Source organism: Sciurus vulgaris (genome assembly GCF_902686455.1).
Source record: "Sciurus vulgaris genome assembly, chromosome: 3".
NCBI lineage: Eukaryota > Metazoa > Chordata > Mammalia > Rodentia > Sciuridae > Sciurus > Sciurus vulgaris.
Genome location: NC_136463.1, coordinates 70,845,152 through 70,869,181, shown reverse-complemented (window position 1 = coordinate 70,869,181; position 24,030 = coordinate 70,845,152). Strand labels below are relative to the sequence as shown.

Sequence of the window (24,030 nt, the reverse complement as noted above, 5' to 3'; positions counted from 1 at the left end):
CCCACACATTTACTACCGTGGACTGCATTTCGGTATTGTAGAGGTGGGATGGGCTTTGCTCAGCTTCAGGGAGGAAGGTATCAAATACTTTTGTCCCAGGTACAGGGATGATGAGCACTTTTTCATATATTTGTTGATCACCTGTATATCTTCTGTGAAGTGTCTGCCCATTTCCTTAGCCCATTTATTGATTGGGTTCTTTGTATTTTGGGTGTAAAATTTTTAAATTCTTTATAAACTTTGGATATGAGTGCTCTGTCTGAAGTGTGTGTGGAAAAGATTTTCTCCCACTCTGTAGGCTCCCTCTTCACATTGCTGATAGTTTCCTTTGCTGAGAAAAAACTTTTTAGTTTGAATCTATCCCATTTATTGATTCTTGCTTTTATTTCTTGCGCTATGGGGGTCTTGTTAAGAAAGTCTGGTCCTAAGCCAACATGATGGAGATTCGGATCTACTTTTTCTTCTGTTTGGTGAAGGGTCTCAGGTCTAATTCCTAGATCCTTGATCCATTTCAAATTGAGTTTTGTACAGGGTGAGATAGGGGTTTAATTTCATTTTACTGCATATGGATTTCCAGTTTTTCCAGCACCATTTGTTGAAGAGGCTATCTTTTCTCCATTGTAAGTTTTTGGCACCTTTGTCTAGTATGAGATAACTGTACTTATGTGGGTATGTCTCCATGTCTTCTATCCTATACCATTGATCTACCTGTCTATTTTGGTGCCAGTACCATGCCTTTTTTGTTACTATTGTCCTATAGTAGAGTTTAAGGTCTGGTACAGTGATACCTCTTGCATCACTCTTCCTGCCCAGGATTACTTTGGCTATTCTGGGTCTTTTGTTCTTCCAGATGAATTTCATGATTGCTTTTTCTGTTTCTATGAGAAATGTCATAGGGATTTTAATTGGAATTGCGTTAAATCTGTATAGCTCCTTTGGAAGTATGGCCATTTTGATAATATTCATACTGCCTATCCAAGAACATGGGAGATCTTTCCATCTTCTAAGGTCTTCTTCAATTTCTTTAATATTTTGTAGTTTTCATTGTAGATATCTTTCACCTCTTTGGTTAGATTGATTCCCAAGTATTTTATTTATTTATTTATTTTTTTGAGGCTATCGCGAATGGAGTTGTTTTCCTCATTTCCCTTTCAGTGAAGAAAATAAAGGGTAGGAAGTGAAGAAAAATGTTTCTTCAAAATATTTAAAAAGTGAACAGAGGACAGGCAGGAGATAGGTAACAGATGACAGCTATAAAGAAGGAATAAAACCCCAAAATATTAAAGAGAATAAAACAGAGGAAGAGGAAACAGGGAAATTGGGCCAAGTTATGAACAAACAAATGTAAAATAAAAACAACACAAATTCATATATAATTATACCCCATCTAGGTCAAACCAAGGCTAAATAATAATGGGTGAAGGAGAAAGCAATTAAAAGAAAGTAAAATTATTTGAATACATATATTCAAATTATATATATAACATACATGTTATATATATATTTCAAACTTATGTAATAAGAACACACACACTTGCAGAATGGAAGAAAGTTTTAAAAAATGTAATAAAATAATTTTGAAAAAATTTTAAAATTTAAATTAAAAATAGAGTTAAAATGGAGAGGATAAGGGGAAAAGAGATGGAAAAAAAAAAAGGAAGAAAAAGGTTTTCGAAATCTTAATGCGAAATAAAGTACTTGCTTTTGCTGAGGTGACCAAAGCTGTTGGCAAGGATGAATTTTCATTCTTTGTATTTATTTTTGGGTCAAGGGCTGGGGCTTGTTAAGTCCAATATCTTTGTGTTCCTCATCTAGTTGCCAACCATGGGGCTAGGAGCCAATACTGGTTGTAGTATTGCTCAATTTCCTGTCTCCCAGTATAAGGTGGGATAAACTGGTTAGTTCTGATGAATTTTATATTCCTATGGTAGGGGTGGTGCAGAGTTCTAAATTGAAAGCTCCAGTCTTGGCTGCCCCTTGGAACTCTGTTGGTGGGTATCTGAGATTTGATCCACACTCCCTGTTGATGGGGAGATGCTGATCTCTGCTGGACGTCTGGGGCACTAGCAGCAAAGGGAGGTCTTTCTCCTTGGTGTCCAGAGCCTGTATAACCTAGGTGCAATTTTCTTTGTACCTATTTCAGTCACGTAGGTCTAGGAACACTCTGGGGCTCATGATAGATGGGCACCTGGCAACTTTCTTTATGAGTCCCCTATCTCTTGCCTCTGCTTGCATCTGGATAGCACTTGTAAATGTTTTCTGCCCTGGTTTCCCCGGTTCTCACAGAACTATCTGCCCCCAGACCAAATGACTTTGGTTGCTTATGACTTAACAACTTACACCAACTCAGGTCCATTGTGATCAAGCTCCCTCTCTATTCCACAGCTTCCCCCAAGTCAATTTGTTGTTGTTGTTGTTCTGCTGCTTTCATGTCTCTCTGCCTGTGCTCTCCCTCCCCTCAGCAGCCACAGCTGCCATGCCACTGCCAACCAAGCTGGTACATCTCTAACATATTATTTCTTATATTATGTTCAAAGTTTCTGACTTTATCTCTATGGTTTCTTTCACTGTTCAGTAGTGAATTTTGATAAGTTCCTTTAGTTACCCTCCTCACTCAGGAGCAGTGTTTCCACTTTTTAAATCTTCTTCCATCTTCTGAGTCTCTAAAATTCAAAACTTGATGTGTAATTCCTACTAAATATGTACTGATTTTGCATGATCACTGCTGTAAAATTGAAAGGGTTAAGTTGAACCATCCTAAGTTGGGAACCATCTGTATACAAAAAACACCTGCTAGTACCTCACTAGCAGCAGCAGGTTCACAGGAGTAGCAGGCCAGGGTGGGCGAAGGGTGGTAGACAGCACAAGGTGGGCTCTTCTGAGAAAGCAGAGAAGGGGGAACACATCTAGAGTGGGAAGTGAGGTTCTTGCATTACTGCAGTAATGCAAGAGTTCAAGTGCAAATTGCTTATTTTGGGAGGTAGAGAGTAGTGAAAGGAAAGAATATGATTTTATACCAAATCCCATTGGGTGTGACTGATGCTTAATCACCCAGGGAAAACTCTGGGAACCCGTGAAAAATACACACCTCAGAGTTACCCACCAAAGGTAGGAATAGGTATTTATATATCACACCATCTTGCACTGATGGAAGGTTGCTGGGGGAGAAGAGAGGAGTTCATTCCAAGCTACTTCTTTTCCACCAAGCATGCAGCAGGTGGAGGCAGGAGGCAGCCAGCCTTCACCCAGTGAAGAACAGTGGTGGATATGGGAACAGAGAAACTGCAGGGTAGCACCTTAGGGCTCAGGAACAAGTCTGTCAGTGGTCCAGAGACCCCAGGATTAGAAAAACTGTTCATGGGACTTCTGGAAAGGGCATCTGATATTCTTTTACCTTTTCATTTTATTTTTATTTTAATCATTTTATTGATTGATTGATTGAGATAGGATCTCACTATGGCACTCAAGCTGATCTTCTGGACTTGAACTCCCTGGCTAAAGCCATCTAGCTAGGACTGCAAGCACACTACAATGCTGGGATTTTTTTTTTTTTTTTTTCATTTTACAATGTGATTTGGAGATTTGCCCATAGCTGTAGAAGCATCCTCCTTCCTTCTTTTCTTCTTCCTCTTTCTCTTCCTCCTCCTCCTCCTCCCTCCCCCCTCCCTTCCCCCTCCTCCTCTTCTTCCTCCGTCTTCCTTTTTAAAACAGTTTCACAATAATCCATTCTAGCACTTTTATAGCTAGGACCCCCCTGGGGAATGTTTAAGTTATCCCCAATCTTCTGAACTACAGACAGTGCTGCAGTAAATAATCTGATGTAATCATTTTGTAGTCATTTTGAAGTCTTGAGTAGCCATGTGAGATAAACTCCTAGAAATGAAATTTGTGTTTCAAAGGATATGTGTTCTTTAAATTTTAATATAGACCATTAAAGTTTCTATTAAGAATTTATACACTCAGTGGCCATATATGAAAACATCAATTTCCTCACTGCTATATATATTTCTACTGGGGATTGAACCCAGGGGCACTTAACCACTGAACCACATCCCTAGCCCTTCTTTGAATTTTATTTAGAGACTGGATCTCACTGAATTGCTTAAGGCCTCCTAAGTTGCTGAGGCTGGCCTTGAACTCCCGATCCTCCTATCTCAGCTGCCTGAGCCACTGGGATTACGGGCTTGGGCCACCGCACCGACTCTATGGTTTAATATTTAATTTGCATTTCATCTTTAATGCATTTGGAATTTGTTCTGCTGTACAGGATTATGTAAGGCTCATTTTTTCCCCCAAATTGCTATATAATGATTGTTATAACTATGTTGAATATATCTTTTATTTATTTTTCTCATTGATTCAAAATGAAGCTATTATCAAATATTAGATCTGTTGATCTTTAAGTAGGGAAATGCATAATCGACTTAACTTTCATTTATCTGTTTAAAGTGGAGCTTTCAATATTATCATTCCAACTATGTAAAATTCAGTTTTAGCAGGTGTGGTGTTGCATGCCTATAATTCCAGAGATTAGGGAGGCTGAGGCAGGAGGATCACAAATTCAAGGTCAGCTTAAGCATCTTAGTAAGTCCCTAAGCAATTTAGTGAGGCTCTGTCTCAAAATAAAAAATTTAAAAAGGGTTGGGGATGTAGCTCAACGGTTAAAGGCCCCTAGATTGAATACCTGGTACAAAAAAAAAAAAAAAAATTATTCTGGTGATAATTCCTGAAAAATTTAAACATCTATCTTCATTTATGGTAAATAGTCAGATCCACACTTGCTCTGAAAAATTACATGTGTGGCAACCCTATGATAAAGTCACTTTATTGCTCCCATTTCGTGTATTAGGAAATTGATCCAGAGAGAAAGTACCATATTTGTTCAAGTTCACAGGGATTGAGTTCAAGCTACTGACTACTGTTATACAGGGCCTTTAAGAGTTTATAGAGGGGCTAGGGTTATAGCACAGTGGTAGCAACTGCCTAGCAAGTGTGAGGCATTGGGTTTGATCCTCAGCGCCACATAAAAATAAATAAATAGAATAAAGGTATTGTGTCCATCTATAACTAATATATATATATATATATATATATAGCTTTAATTTATTTTTACTTTTACAGGCTGCATTTTGATTCATTGTACACAAATGGGTACAACTTTTGTTTCTATGGTTGTACTAAAAAATACATAATTTTTTGTCTCTCATTTTTTAATTTTTTACAGACTGCATTTTGATTCATTGTCCACAAATGAGGAGCATCATTTCGTTTCTATGGTCGTGCAAGATGTAGATTCATACCATTCATGTAATCATACATGTACATAGGGTAATGATGTCTGTTTATTCCACCATTTTTCATACCCCCTCTCTCTCATTTACCTCTACATAATCCATTATTTTTTTTTAAAGTTTATAGAAACATTAAATGATACCCTTTTCCCTCAGCTCTGTGAAATGAGGTATAACAAAGTTACTTCTATTGTATTCATTTGAAGATTAGGGCCTTATTTGCCCACAACCATGTGTTTCTATACCAAACACTGAGACCATTATTGTTATTTTGCGGGGAGATACCAGGGATTGCACTTAACTACTGAGCCACATCCCCAGCCCTTTTTATATTTTATTAGGAGACAGGGTCTCACTAAGTTGCTTAGGGCTTTGCTAAGTTGCTGAGGCTGGCTTTGAACTTTTGATCCTCCTGCCTCAATCTCCAGAGGCTCTGGGACTACAGGCATGCTTCACTCTGCCTGACACCATCATGGTTTTTATGAAATCAATGGTCTCGGTGTTGCCTAGAACTTCAAATTCACAGCCATATTCTCTGAGCCTCATTTTCACCCATAATATGAACCTAAATGACTGTTTTACCTGTAAGATGGAGCTAAAATGTTGTTTGAAGTTTCAGGGCAGAATTCAGTAATAGAGTGCTTGCCTAGCATGATGTATACGGCCCTGGATTTGATCCACAGTAACACACACATACACACACACACACACACACACACACACACACACACACACACTGTTTTGAGGACTAAGTGAAATAAAACATGGACAGAGTCAGCCCAGTACTCTCCTGCATCCTCTGCCTCTGCAAACCTGTTTGATGTTGGGCCTGGGTATGGCTTACTGGAAGAGCACTTTGCCTAGCATACATGAGTCCCAATCCTTGGCATGGCATACAAAAAAACTACTGATTACTTTGTGTTACCTGGTGTCTTCCTACTCAGTGGGTCACAGGGGAACAGTTCTCTTCAACTTCAGCAGAACTGCTCTTTTGTCTTTCCCCTCCCCCGACTGAGGATTGAACCCAGGGGATATTTTATCACTGAGCTACATTTTACTTTGAGACCTAGGGACTCACTAAGTTGCCCAGGCAAGCTTCAAACTTGTGATCCTCCTGCCTCAGCTTCCAAGTTGAAGTGGATCACAGTTGTGCACCACCACATCTGGCTAGAACCTCTTTTTTTCTATCCAGAATGAGCAACTGAGAATTGTAAATATTTTATTCAACTCAAACTTAATCCCTAAAAAGTTTTAGCATGGTCCTGTCAACTTCAGCCCATAGTTCTGATTTCTGGCCTCCAGGACAGACTCCAAAAGGCAGCTCTAATTGACCTCTGTTTCCATTCTGGAAAGAACATGTCTCCTTATTCTGCCATACTCCTACCTTTCAGGACCCTACTGCTTTTCCCCTGTGGGTCTCCAGATCCATTTGTGTAATATTTCTGTCTTTGAAGTTGGTCTATGCTTCCTCCTCTGCTACCAGGATCCTGGAACCTCCTTCCTGCCTCTCTCCAACCTGATCATCCCCAACTTGCATCTGAAAGTTTGGACTCATGGTGACACTGGTTTCCTGTGACAGTGGAGAACCCCAAGTTTTCTCTGTCATCCCTGGTTTCTGTTGGTTGAGCTGCTTCTTGTACAGATATCTTAAAGCACTTGACTTAACTCAATGCAGCAAGCTTTGTAGTCAAGGAAAGCAAATTTCATCCTCCTTTTAGCAAAAGGCAAATGACTTGTCTCAGGACCAAAGTGAACCTGGGAACCCAGAGATGATTATGGTCTGATATTTATGGAGCACAACATGACGATTCTGAACTGAGATCCTGACTTGCTGTTTCACTGAATTCTGAGAATAACTATGTGAGGGGTGTGCACCTATCCCTTGTAGAGGCCTCAATCTGTGTACATCATGGATACAGGTCAGCTTTCCAACAGCCTGGAGAGGACAACATACCAGGAGGGATGGTTAGGAATTAGCCTGGATATGCCTGATATTATGAGATAGACCCTGAGCTGTTTGAGAAGATTACACTGGGAGGCAGGAGCACAGAGCTGGATCAGGGTTTTTGGAACACTGTGCATAAATTTATCTTTTTGTCCACCTAGAAATTCACCTGATTTGAAGTTCTTTCTGGATGGGGGATTGTTTGACTTTCTGACTAGGTGGTTCAGTTGTCTATCTGTCCAGCTGGAGATCTTTCTGGTTCAGTGGGTGTCTACGTGGGGGTCAGGTTTGCTGTTGTGTTTGTAACTGGAGGTCTGCATGTCTGTCCAGGCAGAGACTGTGTAAGGGTCAGCTTGATTCTTGTCAAGCTAAAGTCAGGGTACCTCTGGTTCATTTTCTAGTGGGGTCTATCTTGGAGGCTCATCAGTATGTCTGGCTAGTGGCAGGTCCATCTGGCTTGAAATGCTAGAGGTCAGTTTAGCTGATTACACATGTGTCTGCCAGGCAGCAGTCTATGTATGTCTGCTAAGGGATCTGGGTCAATAGCTAGGGGGTCAGTCTGGTTGGATATCGGACTGGCTGGGTTCTGTCTAGGTAAGATCTGATTTCTTGGAGGGGTCCATCTATCTGAATACCTGTAGATATGTATCTACTCATTTGGGAGGTTTTCCTGTCCACCTGGGGGATCAACTGTCTTTTCAGCTGGTGTCCATCTCGCTGGGTCTATCTAGCTGGGGTCCTTCTACCCCTGGTTAAGGGTAGTCTATCATCTATCTAACTAGGGAGGGATCCATTCATCAAATGGGAGATCCATTTATCTCAGGAGCTTAGAATTCATCTATCTGATATCAGGGAGTCTGTCTGCCTTAAGTATCTATTGATTTGCAATGTTTACCCAGCTGGCAGATGATCTGGATCTACCCAAGTTGAGATATGTCTCTGAAGGTCGATCTGTCTGGCAAATTGACTGCCTAGTGGTTGTTTGTGTCAGTTTGTGTTACTATGAACAAAATACCCACCAAGAGCAACTTAGAGGAGGAAAAGTTTATTTAGGGTTCATGGATTCAGATGTCTCAGTTCATAGATGGAAGACTTCATTGCTCTGGGTCCAATGTGAGGCAGCACATCATGAGGGAGGGGACCAAAAGAGGAAAGCTACTCAACACAGGCAGGGTCAGGAAGCAGAGAGAAGCAAAGAGAGGAAGGGCCACTAGAAGAACAGCCCTTCCAGGGCACACCCACCAGTGACCCACCTCCTCCAGCTACACCCCCACCTGCCTACAATACGATCCATTCCATTCAACCTAGGATAGACTGATTAGGTCACAGTTCTTATAATGTAATCCATTTGCCTCTGAATATTCCTGCATTAACCAGAGCTTTTGAGGAACATATCATATCGAAACCATAACAGTGGTCCACCCAGCTGTCTTCCCAGAAGGATCTAATCAATGTGTCTGCTGAAATGGAGATTCTGTGTTGGTGGGGACTGTCTTCCTGCCTAGGGATCCATCTGTTTGGAGAGCTGGAAGTCTGGCAAGCTAGCTGCAATGTTTGTGCATTTGAGGATCTGTCTGTGTGGCAAGTGTTTAAATCTGGTAGGAAGTCTGTCTAGCTAGGAGGTTGGTCAGTCAGTTTGCCCACCTGGGGGTTGAGGTAGGGACTGCTTAGCTGAGATGTCTTGTATCTGATCAGGTTGGGAATCATCTGGCTATGTAACCGGTGAAGGGGGGTCTGTCTTTCGGGTGCTCTGTCTGCTCAGTAGTGTCTTGAGACACATCTGTCAGGCTGTTGGTTGGTCTGTCTCTCTCACTAGGGTCCATTTGTCCAGGTGTGGACTAATCCCACAGAAGGTCTGACTGTTTAGGGGTATGATTGGTGATCCATCTGTCTGACTATCTAGGAATCTACTTATGTCTGTCTGGATCAGTCTTCTTGGCTATGGCTAGGCTTGGTTTAACTGGGGAAGTGGAGTGGTGGTGGTACCTATTCCAGGTGTTCTTTCTAGGGTCTTCTCAGGGTAGCCTCACTAGGCATTATCTTCTACCTATGTCACCCAACCTCAAGTCTTGACTGCTGTAATCACTGGGGCAAAACCCTCACATTTCCCACCCCAAGAAATTCTTATTTGGATCCAGACCCAGCATCCCATTCCCAACATATCCCACAGCAGAGTGGTGGCCAGCAGGAGCAGTTCGAGCACACATGTGTAGCAACAAGTAGATACAGGTGCAGAACTCACACCCGGGTCCACTCAGCAGGGGGGTCTCGGGGTCCTTTCGGCCTTCCAATGCGCAGATTGAAGCCTGGGAGAGGAAGGGAACCATAAGGTCTCACAGAGAAGCTAAGGCCTGAAGAAGTAGACAACTTGCGGAACGTCATCCTACACCTGGAGGTATTCCGGTTATCTGTACACAGCCACATCTATAGGATTCCAAGAGCCTGAGTCCCACACCCCACCCCTAAACCCCAATCTCCTGGGGTTCATCCAAAGCTGCAGAGTCCTAGCAAACCAGGCTCTACCAAACTTACCTAGCCCACCAGTCTGAGCTCCCTCCGCCACGTCCTCATAGGCATCAGGCCCGGCAGGGCTTTGGTTAGCAGGAACTGCGGGCAGGAAATCCCCCCACAGGTCAGCTCAGGGGGTCTCACAGTCCTCCACCTGGCGCCACCTGACACAGATTCCTAAGGCCCAAGGAGGCGAGCTGGGGGGCGGTGCCTTTCTGGAGAGGGCGTGTGCCAAAGGTGTGGCCAGGTTGGGGTGAGGGAGTGACACTTGCCTTTGGGGCACTACTTAGCCAAACGAGATTACATCGCCTAATGCAGAACTGGGAACCAACAGCGGCTAGCCTGGGGAAGCTTCCGGGACATCACCAAAGAGTAGCAGGGGGCGTGGCCAGGCCGGGTTACTTGGCCAGGGATGGGGTCCTCCAGGCCCACCCGGCACTGCGGAGCCCAGAAGGATGGGGTCCCGAGGAGGGCAAGTGGGTTTGGACTCTCTCCAACCCCGCTATGGTCTTAACTCACCGCGGCCAGGTAGTGAACCCCGCAAGTCCTCTGCTTGTGCCCTGGGACGCTGGGCGAATGACTTCACCTGGCTGTAGAGTGGCTTCTCCTCGGTGCTGTGCTCTCTCACCACTGGCCCGGAGCCCGCAGGGGCCTGGCGCTTCTGCACTACAGCATAGGTGTCGGCCATGGGAAGGGTAGGGGCCCCTGGCACCGAGATGCTCCTGCGTAACGGGAGGGCGCAGAGGAAGTGAAACGGCAACTCCGAGGGAGGGCGGAGTGGGGTGCATGCTCAGCGCAAACCGCCGGCTTCCTTCCCGCAGGAGAGGAGAGGAGGGGCGGGCTGGGCTCCGAGGCTGAGGGAGGAGTCTCGCGTTGTGTGTGTGTGTGTGTGTGTGTGTGTGTGTGTGTGTGTGTGTGTGTGTGTGTGTGTGTGTGTGTGTGTGTCCGTTTGTCCCTAGGGCCCCGCCAGTAAGTGGCTCAGGGCATTGGTATTGGGGTGATCATTTCTGTGTAAATGTTTATTGAGAGTCAAAGTATGAGGTAGTGGCATTTAAGGAAAGCCAAAGGGATAGCCTTAAAACCAAGGGCTAGTTTCAAGGATGTGGTGAAGTTAGCTGCAGAGGGTTAACTGTACCCTCAGCGACCAAGAGACTCGACAAGTGAACATCAAGAAATATTCGCCAAATTATTTTTTAAATTGGCCTAAATCAATCACTGACTAGAGGAAAAAGGAAAAGGAAAAGGGCTAGGCTTGGATGCAGAGACGACAGGACTGCTTGGACAAAATGGTCTTCTTTGGGAAGGTTCCCAGAGAGCAGTTCAAAGAAAGGGCCAGAAAATATTGGGTGAACTGAACAGCAAAAAGGCGCTGGTTTTTCAAGAGAGGGGAAAGGGCTAGCCTCAGAGCCTGAGAAATTGAAAGGGAAGAAACATGGGATGGAACCAGTACCTGAGCACCCCACCTGGTGGGCGGGGTACGGCAAGAAGGGCTGGGGAAGTCCCGTGGGAGAGGGCATCATCGTAGAGTGGGGCACAATTCTGGGAGAAAACAGGAGGCAGGAATCATGAAGCTTTGGATGAAACTGGCCAGCTTCCTAATGGAGGAGGATCACCATGGATTCGGGGGGTAAGCTTAAGTGGGGACAACCTTGTAAGGGAGCCTGGCAGAAGCAAATACAGCCATCGTAATCAGTGTCTGTTCTTAGAAGGAGGACAGGGGTTTGAGGATGTTGAGGGTGAGCAGGAAGACATTGGAAAGAGGGTTCTGTACCTCCTTGAGGTTCTGGTAGTGGTGGCTGGTGATCTGGACCTCCTTGAGGTTCTGGTAGTGGTGTCTGGTGATCTGGACCTCCTTGAGGTTCTGGTAGTGGTGGCTGGTGATCTGGACCTCCTTGAGGTTCTGGTAGTGGGGGCTGGTGGTCTGGACCTCCTTGAGGTTCTGGTAGTGGGGGCTGGGGGTCTGGACCTCCTTGAGGTTCTGGTAGTGGGGGCTGGGGGTCTGGACTGCTGAGTAGAACATCTGAGCCACTGTGTGGTACAGGAACCTGTACTGTTCCTGTTGAGGTGAGGGCCATCAAGAAGGGAACAAAGGGGAGGGGGAAGGAAACCAAGCCGGTGTCCTTGGGAATTAGGAGGCTGAGGCTCACACCTCTGTCTGGACCACTGCAGGTCGCTGCTTCCTCATCTCAAGGACCAGGTCAAAGAGACTGAAGTTAGGTGGGATCATCTAGGTCAAAAAGAGAGGGGTGTGGTATGAGCTGGACCTTGTGAGTGTGGAGCACACTGCACACACACAGGTGCCCTCACCATACCTGAGTCAGGAGCAACTGTCTCACGTAATCAACAATGCACAGGACTCCTGTCCGCCCACAGCCAGCACTGACAGAAGGAGAATCCAAGCAAGCTCATCAGGGCCTGCCCATGTATCTTTTAAATGGAGCATTTGGGGGCATAGGGATGAGGGGAGATGCCCACCAAGACCTCTTGATTTGCAGCAACCCCAGATTATAATTTCAAAGGAAAACCTTTTTAATCACATGTATTTGTTGAACATCAGATAGCAAGCAGTCTGCTCAGCAAACACTAACAACTTCAGTTCATGCAGCATGAGCAAGTATGACGCCAGGTTTTTCAAAATAGATGAATAGCCTGACTTCCAAACCCTGCTCTCCCTGCCTCACCTCCCTCCATCATTCCTGTCCCCTCTGCCTCACCAGATTCTCATAAAACCCATTCACTAAACCTGCAGTGGACACAGAGGGGCCCGGGGCTACATCCTTGGAGGCGACGGGCTTCCTCCACCATAGTGAGCATGTGATCAGGATTGCTGGGGACCCCACGGTCTGGCCAGGACATATACTGCAGCTGGTGTACAGAACGGGATTCCTGAGGCAGGAACAGAAAATTGAAAAATAGAAAAAGCATTTATTGGGCACCTACACGCCAGGTCTACTTCTAAGCATCTTCCATTTAAATCCACTGAATAGGGCCCGGGATGTAGCTCAGTGGGAGAGTGCTTGTGTAGCATTGTCAAATGCAGGATCGGTACCCTCAGTACCACAATGGTTAAAAAAAAAAAATCATCAGATTTTTTGTACTATTGTGAATGCCCATTTTACAGAGCAGGAAACAGTTGTCCCCATGCAAAAGCCCATTCACATCTTCTTCCCCTTTCATACCTTCTGGAATGTGACTTGAAGGGTCCTAAGAATGATATCTGCTTTCAGCTGTGTCTCCTTTGTCTGAGTATATGAAGTGGGAAGAGTAAGAACAAAGAGGGAGAACAAATATGCCCCCAAGTACATTTATACAAAGCTTTCTGGATGAGACATTGAATTTAAAACATTTAAAAAACTAATTCAATCCAAACATCCCTCAAAGGTATCATGAAGGAAACATTTGAGGGAAGGGAGAAAGAAGATTATACAAACCCAAAGAAGCCCACGTAATAGAAAGCAAGAGATATCTTTGGTACTAAAGCAAAACAGTTTCATTATATTTATTTATTAAGCATATGTGACTTGAGAGATTGCCCCGAGTTTCTTTTGAAATGGCAAAAAAAAAGGATTGAAGTATCATGACTAGTTACATTTACATTACAGAGACAAATGATCTGAGCCAAAATAATGCTAGGGTTGGGGTTGAAATTAGAGTGCTCGCTTAGCATGCATGAGGACCAGGGTTCTATTCCCAGCACAGGGAAGAGAGCGAGAGAGAAAAAAAAAATGCACGGGCAACACATATATAGAGAGTTTTGATCATTTATTTGCATGCTGACACCAGAGCATTCTCTTGAATATTGAAGAGTACAAGATGGCTGTGGGAAAATGATTCATCCTTCTGGGTCCAGCCCAAATATTTACCATCTATGTATCTTTCTTGAAAACCCCCATAACACCCACGGCTGCAGAACCCTGTTCCCATTGCTGCCCCAACTCACCAGGGTAATATAGAAAAACCCAATCTTCAGTGGCTTGTGATCCTGGGCCCAGTAACGCTCACACTTTTTCTGCAAAAGGTAAGGGAGAAAAGGCAGGAAGTGAGAGAGGGGTACTCAGTTTCAGAGTTTCAGCCCCCACTGGACACCTCAGTACTGCTGGTAAAAATTATAGCAGCTGCAGCTATAATGAAGGCCAGCCACAGAGCCATCTCATTAAACACGGGCAGGCCACATGGAGGTGAGCTGTTGGCCCTGCAGCAGGAAGGCAGTCCATACTCTCCTACTACTAAAAAGCTGAATGAAATGCATAAGCTGTTGTTTTCCTTAGTTGGTTGCCATGTATTGCCGGACTGTGGTCACTAAACAGACTGTCTGGGAGCATTACAGTCAGATGGACACAAAGAGCCCAGTGATCCCGCTGAATTGAAAAGCCAGAGATCATGGCTGAAGTAGGTCAAGGCAGAATTTTCAGAACAAAGTTCTGAAAAGAACTATGCAAACAAAAAAAGCAGAAGAAAAACAAAACCAAAAAAACTTGCTCCAGAAATATGTATAATGCCCCACCCCACACCTCCAGTCTTTAGCTGAATAATAACCTGAGTATGTATAGCCAAGCAAGAAAAAACTTCTCATGAAATAATAAGGGTCTGTAGAATGAATATTTCCTAGAATTCACAATGGGACAGAAGTAATTTACATTCTCTTCAGTCAAAGTAGGAAGGCCTCAATGATTATAAGGGGTATTCAGTTGGGATCCCAGAAGTAATCACACATTCAAAGCAGAGCCAAATTAGTTCTAGAATAAAGATTATCTTAGACCTGCCCCAAAAGATTATCCTAGACCTGCTTAAAAACAAATGCCAGGGACTGGAGCTATAGTATAGCTCAGTGGTAAAGTGCACACTTAGTATGTGTGAGGCTCTGGTTTAATTTCCAGCATCCTCCAAAACTGAAAACCTTTGAATGAAAGAAAGCTGAGTTACAAAAGAAACTTAACTGCTTTTCTGAAAAAGCAAAATGTTTTTTAGAGGAAGTAAACAGAATCCAACACTTACCTGTGTAAAATGCAATATCAAGCATCTGATAAAAATTTACTTGGCATACAAAGGAGCAGGAAAATGAAACCCATAACTCAGAGAAAAAGCAGTCTAACAGAAAGAGGCCAAGGAAGTGACAGATGAGGAAAGAGGCAAAGACCTTAAAATAGCTGTTATAAATATACTCAAAAGATGAAGTGGAAAGCAAACATGATGAAGAATGAAATGAAAAATACAAAAACAACCCCTAAATGGAACTTCTACAGAGGAAATAGAAAATATATAAAATGCAGAATTCACTAATAGCAGATTAGACAACAGAAGGCAAAAATTCAGTGAACATGAACGTATAGCAATAGTAACTATTGAAATGAAAAAGAGAATATTGGAGAAAAGTAAATAGAGAATGGGTTCTCTGTGGAGATACACCAAATGGTCTAATATACTTGGAATTCAAAAGGGAAGGAGAGAGGGGAGGACAGAAACTGTATTTGAAGAAATAATAGCTAAAAATTTTCCAAAATATGATGAAATAATGAACCTACAGATCCAAGAAAGTCAGTAAACTGTAGGGACAAGAAACATAAAGCTATATCAAGGCAGATCCTGACTGAATTGCTGAAACACAGTTATAAAGAGAAAATCTTAAAAGCATAACATAAAAAAGCACTGATGAACAAAGATGACAGCAGAATTTTTTCAAAAACTCTGCAGGCCAGAAGTTAATGGTATAACAGCCTAAAATGCTGAAAAAGAAAGTGGGGGGAGCTTGAAGGCTGTGGAGTAGCTCAGTGGTGGAGTGCTTGCTTATTAGCACATGCAAGGCCCTGGTCCCAGCACCACAAACAAAACAACAACCAAAAACCAAAACAACGACAAAACCCAACAAAATCCAAACACCTTTTGCAGGCAAATAAAAGCTGAGAAAGCTCATCGCAAGTAGACCTACACAATGAGAAAAATTAAAGTAAGCTTTTCACACAAAAGGAACATGATGCCAAAATTATATCTAAAATAATGAAAAGCAAAGAAAAAAGTAGATATAAGGCTAGATGTAAAAAGAAAATAATGCCATATACCACGTTAATAGACTAGAAAACCAACACAGGATGATCTAAATAGATGCAGATGGGGAGAACCTGACAAAATCATGACAAGAACATGAAAGGAACTAGGAACAGAAAGGAAATTCCTCAACATGATAAATAGCAACTACAAAAAAATTCACAGATAACATATTTAATGGTGAAAGACTGAAGCACAGGAATAAGAAAAGTAGCACTTGCTACTTGTATTCGACTTTGTACTGGAAATTCTATCCAGTACAATTAAGAAAAACAGACAGATTGCCATAGTGCCTGGGTGGTAAGGGAGGGAAGTAGAAAGAGGGTTAGGGGAAGGGAGAAAAGGAGGAAGAAAGAAAACTTTTAATTTATAGGTGAAATGATTTTAGATATAGAAAACTCTAATGCAGACCACACATACACACAAAAGCAAATAAATTCATCAAGGTTGTGGGATACACGATTAATATGGAAATTCAATTCTGCATTTCTATATAGTATAAACCAATCAGTTTGCAATAAGCAAATTAGGTAAACAAGTCTACAATAAGATCAAAAAGTATAAAACACCTAGGAATAAGTTTAACAAGCACAAAATTTATTAACTAAACACTGCAAAACATTGCTGAAAGAAATTAAGGAGGATCTAGATAAATAGATATTTCTGTTGCCTATGGATTGTGGACACTATTGTCAAGATTGCAGTAGCAAATCCAAATTTCATGTGATCCCTATGGGAATTGAATCCAGGGACACTCTACCACTGAGCTACAGACCCAGTCCATTTTATTTTTTATTTTGAGGCAGGGTCTCCCTAAGTTGCCCAGGTGGGTCTCAAACTTGTGATCATCAATGCCTCAGCCTCCCTAGCTGTGTGCACAACTGTGCCCAGCTGACAAGATGATCTTAACATAAATATGGAAATCTGAGTGTGTTATGGATACTGAAGACTACCTCCAAGTTTGTTGATTCACTAGAACAACACACAAGATTCAGTGTATAATCATACTCCTGGGTATGACTTATTACAATGAAAGGATATAGAATAAAATCAGCAAAGGGAAAAGGTGTGTGTCTAGCTCATGCCTAAATCACAGTCATTAGGGATATAAGTGGTAAAGGACTCCTGAGTTCAATCCCCAGCACCAAAAAAGAGAAAAGAAAGAAACTGAAAGTGAAATGACACTCCATGGGATGGAAAAGATACTTGTGAATCATGTACTGATAAGGGATTTGTATCCAGAAGAACTCTTTTTTCTGGAGGCGGGGAGAACTGTGGATTGAACTCAAGGGCACTGGACCACTGAGCCACATCCCCAGCCCTATTTTGTATTTTATTTAGAGACAGGTTCTCACTGAATTGCTTAGGGCCTCCCTTTTGCTGAGGATGGCTTTGCACTTGGATCCTCCTGCCTCAGCCTTCCTTTCTCAGCCTCCTGAGTTGCTGGGATTATAGTCCTGCACCAGCACACCCAGCCCAGAAGAACTCTTCTAATTCAAAAATCAAAAGACAAATAGCCAAATGCAGCGATGTGTGCCTGTAGTCCTGGCTCCTCAGGAGGCTGAGGCAGGAGGAATAAGTCAGAGAATTTGAGGGCAGCCTGGGCAACATAGCAAGATCCCATCTCAATTAAAAAAAAAAAAATGCAAATACCAAATTTTAAAATGGGCAAAAGAGCTGAATAGATATTTTCCAGAGAAGATACACAAACAGGCAAATAAGCAAATGAAAACCAAGACCACAGTGGTTTTACTAATGAGGGGCAAGTGTAAAATAGCCAGTATCAACAACTATGTGAAAAAACTGGTACACATTCCCTGCTGATAATGTAAAAATGGTGCAGCCACTGTGGAAAGTAAAATAAACATAGAATTGCTACATTTCCAGCAATCCTACTTTAGATGCATAATCAAAGAATTGAAAAGAAGAGTCAAACAGATACTTATTTGCCAATGTGAATAAGCAGCATTGTTCACAATAGCCAAAAGGTCGTAACAACTCAAATGTCCATCCGCAGATGAGTGGGTAAACAAAAATGTGGCATACATTCAATTAAATAATATTGTCTTGAATGAAATTCTGCCACATGCTGCCACATGTATAAACTTTGAAAACATTCTAAGTGAGAGAAACTAGAGAAAAAAGGATGAGTATTGTGATTCTACTTATACGATGCACTCAAATTAAGGACAGAAAGAATAGAGGAGACCAGGATCTGGGGGAAGGAAAGTGGGAAGTTATTGTTTACTGGGTAAAGAACTATGGTTGGGATGAAGAACAGGTTCTAGTACTGGATAGTGGTGAAGTTTGCACAACAATGTGAATATATTTACTGCAACTGAATTGTACACATTAAATGGTTAAGGGGCAAATTTTATGTGTATTTTACCATGATTTAAAAAAAAGACACAGTGGGATATCATTTCACATTCCCTAGGATGGTAATAATAATAATAATAATAATAATAATAATAATAATAATATAACAAATGTTGGTGAGGATATGAAGAAATGAGAGCCATAATAATTTGCTGGTGGAAATGTAAATTGATGTAGCTATATCATAGGAAATGGCTTGTCACTTCCTCAAATGTTAAAAATAGAGTTCCCATATGACCTAGCAATTCTACCACTGGGTACACATTCAAGAGAAATGAAAATATATGTTTACACAAAGACTTGTATATGAATGGTTCATGGTAGCATTATTCTTAATAGCCAAAGAGTAGAAATAAATGGCTTACTGGATAAGCAAAGTATGATAGATACATTCAATAGAATATTATTCAGCAATAAAAGTGAGTGAAGTATTGATACATGCTATAGTATGCATGGATATTAAAACGTGCTAGTGAAATACTCGTAACAAAGACCACATATTATATGATTCCATTTATATGAAACAACAAGAGTAGATAAATCTACACCAGACCAAAAATAGATTAGGAGTTGCCTGAGGCTTAGAGATTGTTAGGAAATGGGTGGTGATTGCTTGTGGACTGATGAAAATGTTTGAAAATTTTTTATGGGGATAGTTGTGTAATCGTCAGGAATATACTAAAAATAGTTGTGCATTCTAAATGGGCGAACTGTATCTCAACAAAGCAGTTTAAAAAGGCAACTGAAAGCAAAAACAATAGCACATTGAGGAGAATATTTCATGCTTAGAATTATCTAGTGGGTTAGAAGTTGGTAAGAACTGTGAAGGAAAATGAAAACGTAGGACAGTGGGACTGCTGCAAGTCTGAAATGGGGTGAGGGTTCAGAAGGGTCTCACAGAGGAAAGAAAGGCCTGAAGGAGATGATGAACAAGGATGGAGAAGGGCCCAGGTAGAGATAATATAAAGGTCAAGGCACAGACCTGAGGTACATCTGAGGAATAGCAGAGGCCAGTGTGGTTAGAGGGGAGTGAACAGAGGGAAAGAAGCAAAGGGAAAGATCACAGCTGTGTAGGGAAATGGCCAGCATAAAGCCTTAGGCTCTATGTTGTGGAAAGGGTAGGAAGCCCAGCAGGAGAGGGGTAGACAACACTGTGGGAGTGAGCCCCATGAACAGAAGGAAAAAGATCAAAGAAAAATTAGAGAGAAGCAATGGCTTCTCACTAAGCTACAGTGAGATCACTGTAAGAACTGGGTTCTGGGGTCAGGGAGGAATTAGTAAGATTTCCTAGCCAACCTCCCTGCACAGGTCAAGCATTCTGGGGTACTGAGGACACCTACCCGCCCATTCTCTGTCTCTTGACATGCCATCAGGATCACCTAGACAAAAAAGGTAAAGTGAGATGGAGGTGATTTGGGTTAGGGGAAACTTAGAACCTTGTCTTCCTCCCCCATGCTGACCTTGACCTCAAATTCCCAGACCAGGCGCCAGAAGTCTAGCAGAGTGTGAGGCAGGGGTCCTTGTGTGGCGATGTAGGACTGGTTTCCATCTGTGCCCTGGGAAAGGCCCATTCACTGTTGAGAGCCCACTGCCAGCCTTTACCAACCCCAATCTACCCCCTTTCCTAATCACCATCCTGACCTGGATGAAGTTGCCATTGATGTAGTCACCATGTCCTTCCTCCTGGAGCAGGGACAGGATCACGCGTGTCTGATCATCTGCCCGTGGGTGAGGTGAGAAACGTGGAGTTGGGGGTGATACGTGTCTAGGCTCAGTCAGTCCCTTGTATGAAAACGCCAGGCTCCGCCCCCTCCCCGCCCCCCACCCTCAAGGATCTGCGGGAGGTACCCTTTGGGTTGTTTGCAGCAGTGCATGCAGCCACCTCAAATTTCTGGGGGGTCGGCAGAGTCCCAGGAGCCATGCAGATAAGCCAGGAGCACATTAATGCCCCACTGTCGCCTGAGGGCGTGTGTGGAGCCGCACCAACTCCCCAGAGAAGCCCTCCTACTTACATGGCACCACATCTTTGTAGCGGTTCTTCTGCATATTCTCTGGCCGACTGCCAACATCGGTGGAGCGCACCCCATCAGCCTTCCAGGCGGCTGAACGGGCTCGGATGTCCTGATGGGAGGCACAGGGATCCAACAGGGAATGCAGGAAAGGGTAAAGAAGAGCCAGGTCAGAGTCCTGGGACTCAGAATTCAAGGCAATGCACTGGGGGTGAGGGTGGGGTAAGGATAGCGAGTGCAGACTCCCAGCTGGAAGCCTAATAATAAAAATGATACAGTAATAACAGCAGTGCAGAACTTCTTCTCTGTACTAAACTCTGCTCAGGTTTTTTAATCATAACAAGATCCCTATGAAGTTGGTGTTATTATTGAATACTCACTGTGCAGATAAGTTAATGCACACTTGCTTATGGGACTTGTCAAAGGTCCCACCTAGGAGGCATTGACAAAGAATCCAGACTTAGCCCCTGCACACTCAAATCAGTATTATATCATGTTCATTTCCCCCTCTCCCTCCCCCTTCCTCTTCCTCCTCCTCCTCCTCCTCCCTCTCCTCCTCCTTCTGGTACTGGGGATTGCACCCAGAGGAACTCTACCACTGAGCCACATCCTCAGTCCTTTTTATTTTTTAAATTTTGAGGCAGGGTCTCCCTAAGTTACCCAGTCTGACCTCGAACTTGCAATCCTTCTGCATCAGCTTCTGAAGTCCCAAGGATTACATGTGTGAGCCACTGCACCTGGCTTGTTTGTGTTATGTTATATTGTAAGCAATAATAACCGGAATGAAGTATGTATTATTTAATATAAGAAAACAATTTACAATATATGTGAATTATAATGTATATTACTTATGTAATAAGACCCCGTAGGTACCTTATTAGTGGTAGATTATTAGTGCATAGTGTATTGCCCTCATCATCAGGTATTCATAACCATTATGATAACAGATAATGCCCTACCTTCCAAGCCACCATTGTGTGTGAGTCATCTTTCCAAATGCTTTACTTATGCTCATTGGTAATTTAAGCCCCCATGGTCACCATTCTATAGTGGGCACTGCTACTGGTATTTCTACTACACAGATGAGAAACCAAGGCTTGGGAGTGCAGGAGGCAGGATTGTGACAGGGTGCCCTCACCACCCTTCCACTTTGGGCCCCTCAGCAATGCTCACTTTATTGACTCTGGAGTGGTTACATACCACATGGGTATTATATGTTTATGTATATTTTCACATTTATAAATTATATATTTTACATTTACTATGTATTTCTTATGTATTATAATATTTTGCATGCATAAGTTATTTAGATTTATATATATTTTATACTCATGTTCATTCCTTATTTTATATTTACTCACAAATTTATTGAATATTGGTGTTTATTAGATTTATATTTATTGTATAGTTTTATGAAGTTATGCGATGTTTGTTGTGTAAATCATCTTTTAAAAAATCACATTTATTTTTATATATTTATATATCACATATTTCTAAATTCAAAATATGCCACTATGTATCAAGTTTACATATTTGTACAGTATGTTTGTATGTTTGTACATGTTATATTTTAAATACTTTATTGCCTGTAGTATACCACACCTATGGTGCTGCTTAAGCACCCTTAGCGTTAAGCTTGGATTGCATTACCCTTATTGAAATATTTAGAATCTTTTAAATCGTAACAAAGGCATCTAAGAGTGGGCCCCAAAGATATGCTAGGTGCTTTTACCTACACTATTTAACTCTCAGTTTGGCATTAACATCACCACTTCAACAAGGAAGCTGAGACCAGAGGGGTCAGGAAGGCCCTGGCGATCGGCAACCTAGCCCATGCCGCGTTAGAGCTTCCCTGTTCCTCTTTCTCCTGTTCCTTGGAATCACAGGGTGACCCAGGTCGTCAGGAGTGGCCTGGGCGTGGGACTTCCAGCGCAGGTGTGCCATCGGCCTCTTCTGCTGCAACTGCGTGGCTTGCCCTGCCCAACAGAGGCATTGTTCCCCGAGCGGTCTGGAGTGCGTATGGAACCTCCTAGAGGGCAGTGAACTTTGCTCTCTGGGGCCCTGGAGGCAGGGCGAAGACAGTGCGAGAGAGCCACAGAGGTGTGAGGGAGAGGAAAACAAGAGGCCTTGAGGCGAGGAGACAGCCCAGGACAGCCAGTCTACGAGGTGCACAGGACAGACGTGAGGACCGTCCAGGGTAAGGAGTCGAAGCACGCCACCCCGCTGTTCACATTCACCCACTCACACTGAACTCGGCGGCCAGAACCGTCCCCTTCATGCCGCCCTGCTGCTCCAGGTGCTCCAGGAAGCTCCGCGCGGCGGCCAAGCTGCAACTCATGGCACCGCCGGCCCGCGAGGTCGGGTCCAGTCCTAGCGCTCAGCGCTCCCAGCGAGCAGAGACATTAAGGGAGGCGGACGCAGGCTTAGCCTAGGTTCTAGGAAATCATTGGAAGAGGGCGACAGCTGGCAGGGCGTGCCCTTTGACCAAAGGTCTTTGAAACTCGCCCTGCCCCGCCCACAAGTGCGGGAGCAGTGAGGGCTGCTGGAGTCTGGGGTCCTTGCGCGTTGGACTGGTGAGTAGAGTTCCAGCGCTTCCCTGTTTCTTTTTCTTTTGGCTGCAGCTTCCGCTAGTTTAGTCCGCACTATCGTACTGACACTTTCTCTTCCTGCTTGGATTCACCCTTAATGCGGGATTATCGTCCCTCCTCTGAGTCACTAATCGGGTTCTGAGCTGTTGAGCTCTCAGACCAGGACTCCTGGGAGTCAGGCTGCACTGAGACCAAAACAGAGTAGTGCAGCAACCACAAATAGACATGGTCGGTCGCTGAGATCAGGCAATTTCTCCCTACCCCAGGGAACTTTAGCATGGGGCGTCCCGCGCAGCGTGCTGCAACTGGGTCCAAAGAATGTCTGGGTGGGGCGACCATGAGGAAAAATATCAGGTCATCGGTGCTTTGGGAAAAAGCGAGTGGAGGTGGAAGTTTCTATATCTGTATTTCCTGAGGTTTCCCCTATTCCCAGCCAGACCGACTGGAAAGGGCTGGAGGACACAAGGATCCAGTTCTAACTTGAAGATTTCGACCCGCACAAACCTGCCAGGGGAACAGAATTGAGGCGTTGGAAATGTGTTCCAGAGGACAGCAGTTCTCAGCCCTTTTAAAAGAGCTGCTTTTCCTGTCCCCACATCTGAAAATGTACGGGAAGTTGGAGACAGCTTCTGTCCCCGTTTCCTAGGTCTTGGAGTGTAGGCAGGAGAGTGGCTGGGTGGCAAGGAATCCGCCAAGAACAGACTTGGGTAGACGGGTTAGCACCAGGTGTCCTTGGGGTCCGGAAGAATTTCGAGGGGAGTCATTGGAGTGGGTATCAGTGGAGGTCAGTTTGAAGTGGTCGAAGTGTCAAAGGGTAACTGGGGACTGGAGGTATGCTTTACGTCACTGAAAGGTCAACAGGGTTATTTCATTACACATCGTTTGTCAGGGATGGACAAACATTTTTAATTGGTACATTATGTATAATAGTGGGGATTCATTGTGCCATATTCCTATATACACAGATCATTCTCATTCCCCAATACCAGTTTTCCCTCCTATCCTCAGGGATTAGCAAACTTTAAAAAGGCCAGATAGGAAGTGGCTTTGGCTTTGTTTTCTCTGTTCTCTTGTCCCAGCTACTTCCCTCTGCTATGAAAGCAGTCAAGATATACAAACAAATGAGTGTGGCTGTATTCCAATAAAACTTGGCCGCTGGACCTTGAATTTCATGATTTTCATGTCACAATTTTACATTTTTGGGGGGTCTGTAGACTTTTAGTTTGCTGGCTCTGGTTTAAGTGAGAAATCAAAGTGAGTCATCAAAC

At 43.5% G+C, this 24,030-nt stretch overlaps 1 protein-coding gene across 4 annotated transcripts; it reads right to left on the bottom strand.

Moving 5' to 3' along the window:
- Positions 1-8,265: 8,265 nt before the first annotated feature.
- PTPN18 (protein tyrosine phosphatase non-receptor type 18) lies at positions 8,266-22,560 on the bottom strand. Of its 4 annotated transcripts, none has more exons than XM_079134798.1 (15): positions 22,420-22,560; positions 20,178-20,286; positions 19,807-19,883; positions 19,626-19,721; positions 19,506-19,544; positions 13,685-13,753; positions 12,924-12,986; positions 12,488-12,630; positions 12,057-12,123; positions 11,894-11,971; positions 11,516-11,800; positions 11,195-11,283; positions 10,264-10,466; positions 9,769-9,843; positions 8,266-9,542 (listed from the first exon to the last, which is right to left on the bottom strand). In XM_079134798.1, the coding sequence occupies exons 1-15, from the start codon at positions 22,510-22,512 to the stop codon at positions 9,475-9,477; spliced, it is 1,554 nt and encodes a 517-aa protein (XP_078990924.1). In that variant the 5' UTR covers positions 22,513-22,560; the 3' UTR covers positions 8,266-9,474. The 4 variants fall into 4 exon arrangements, with proteins under 4 accessions (XP_078990924.1, XP_078990925.1, XP_078990926.1 ...); XM_079134799.1 differs by having other exon boundaries at positions 11,555-11,800; XM_079134800.1 differs by having other exon boundaries at positions 11,633-11,800.
- Between the last annotated feature and the right edge of the window lie 1,470 nt (positions 22,561-24,030).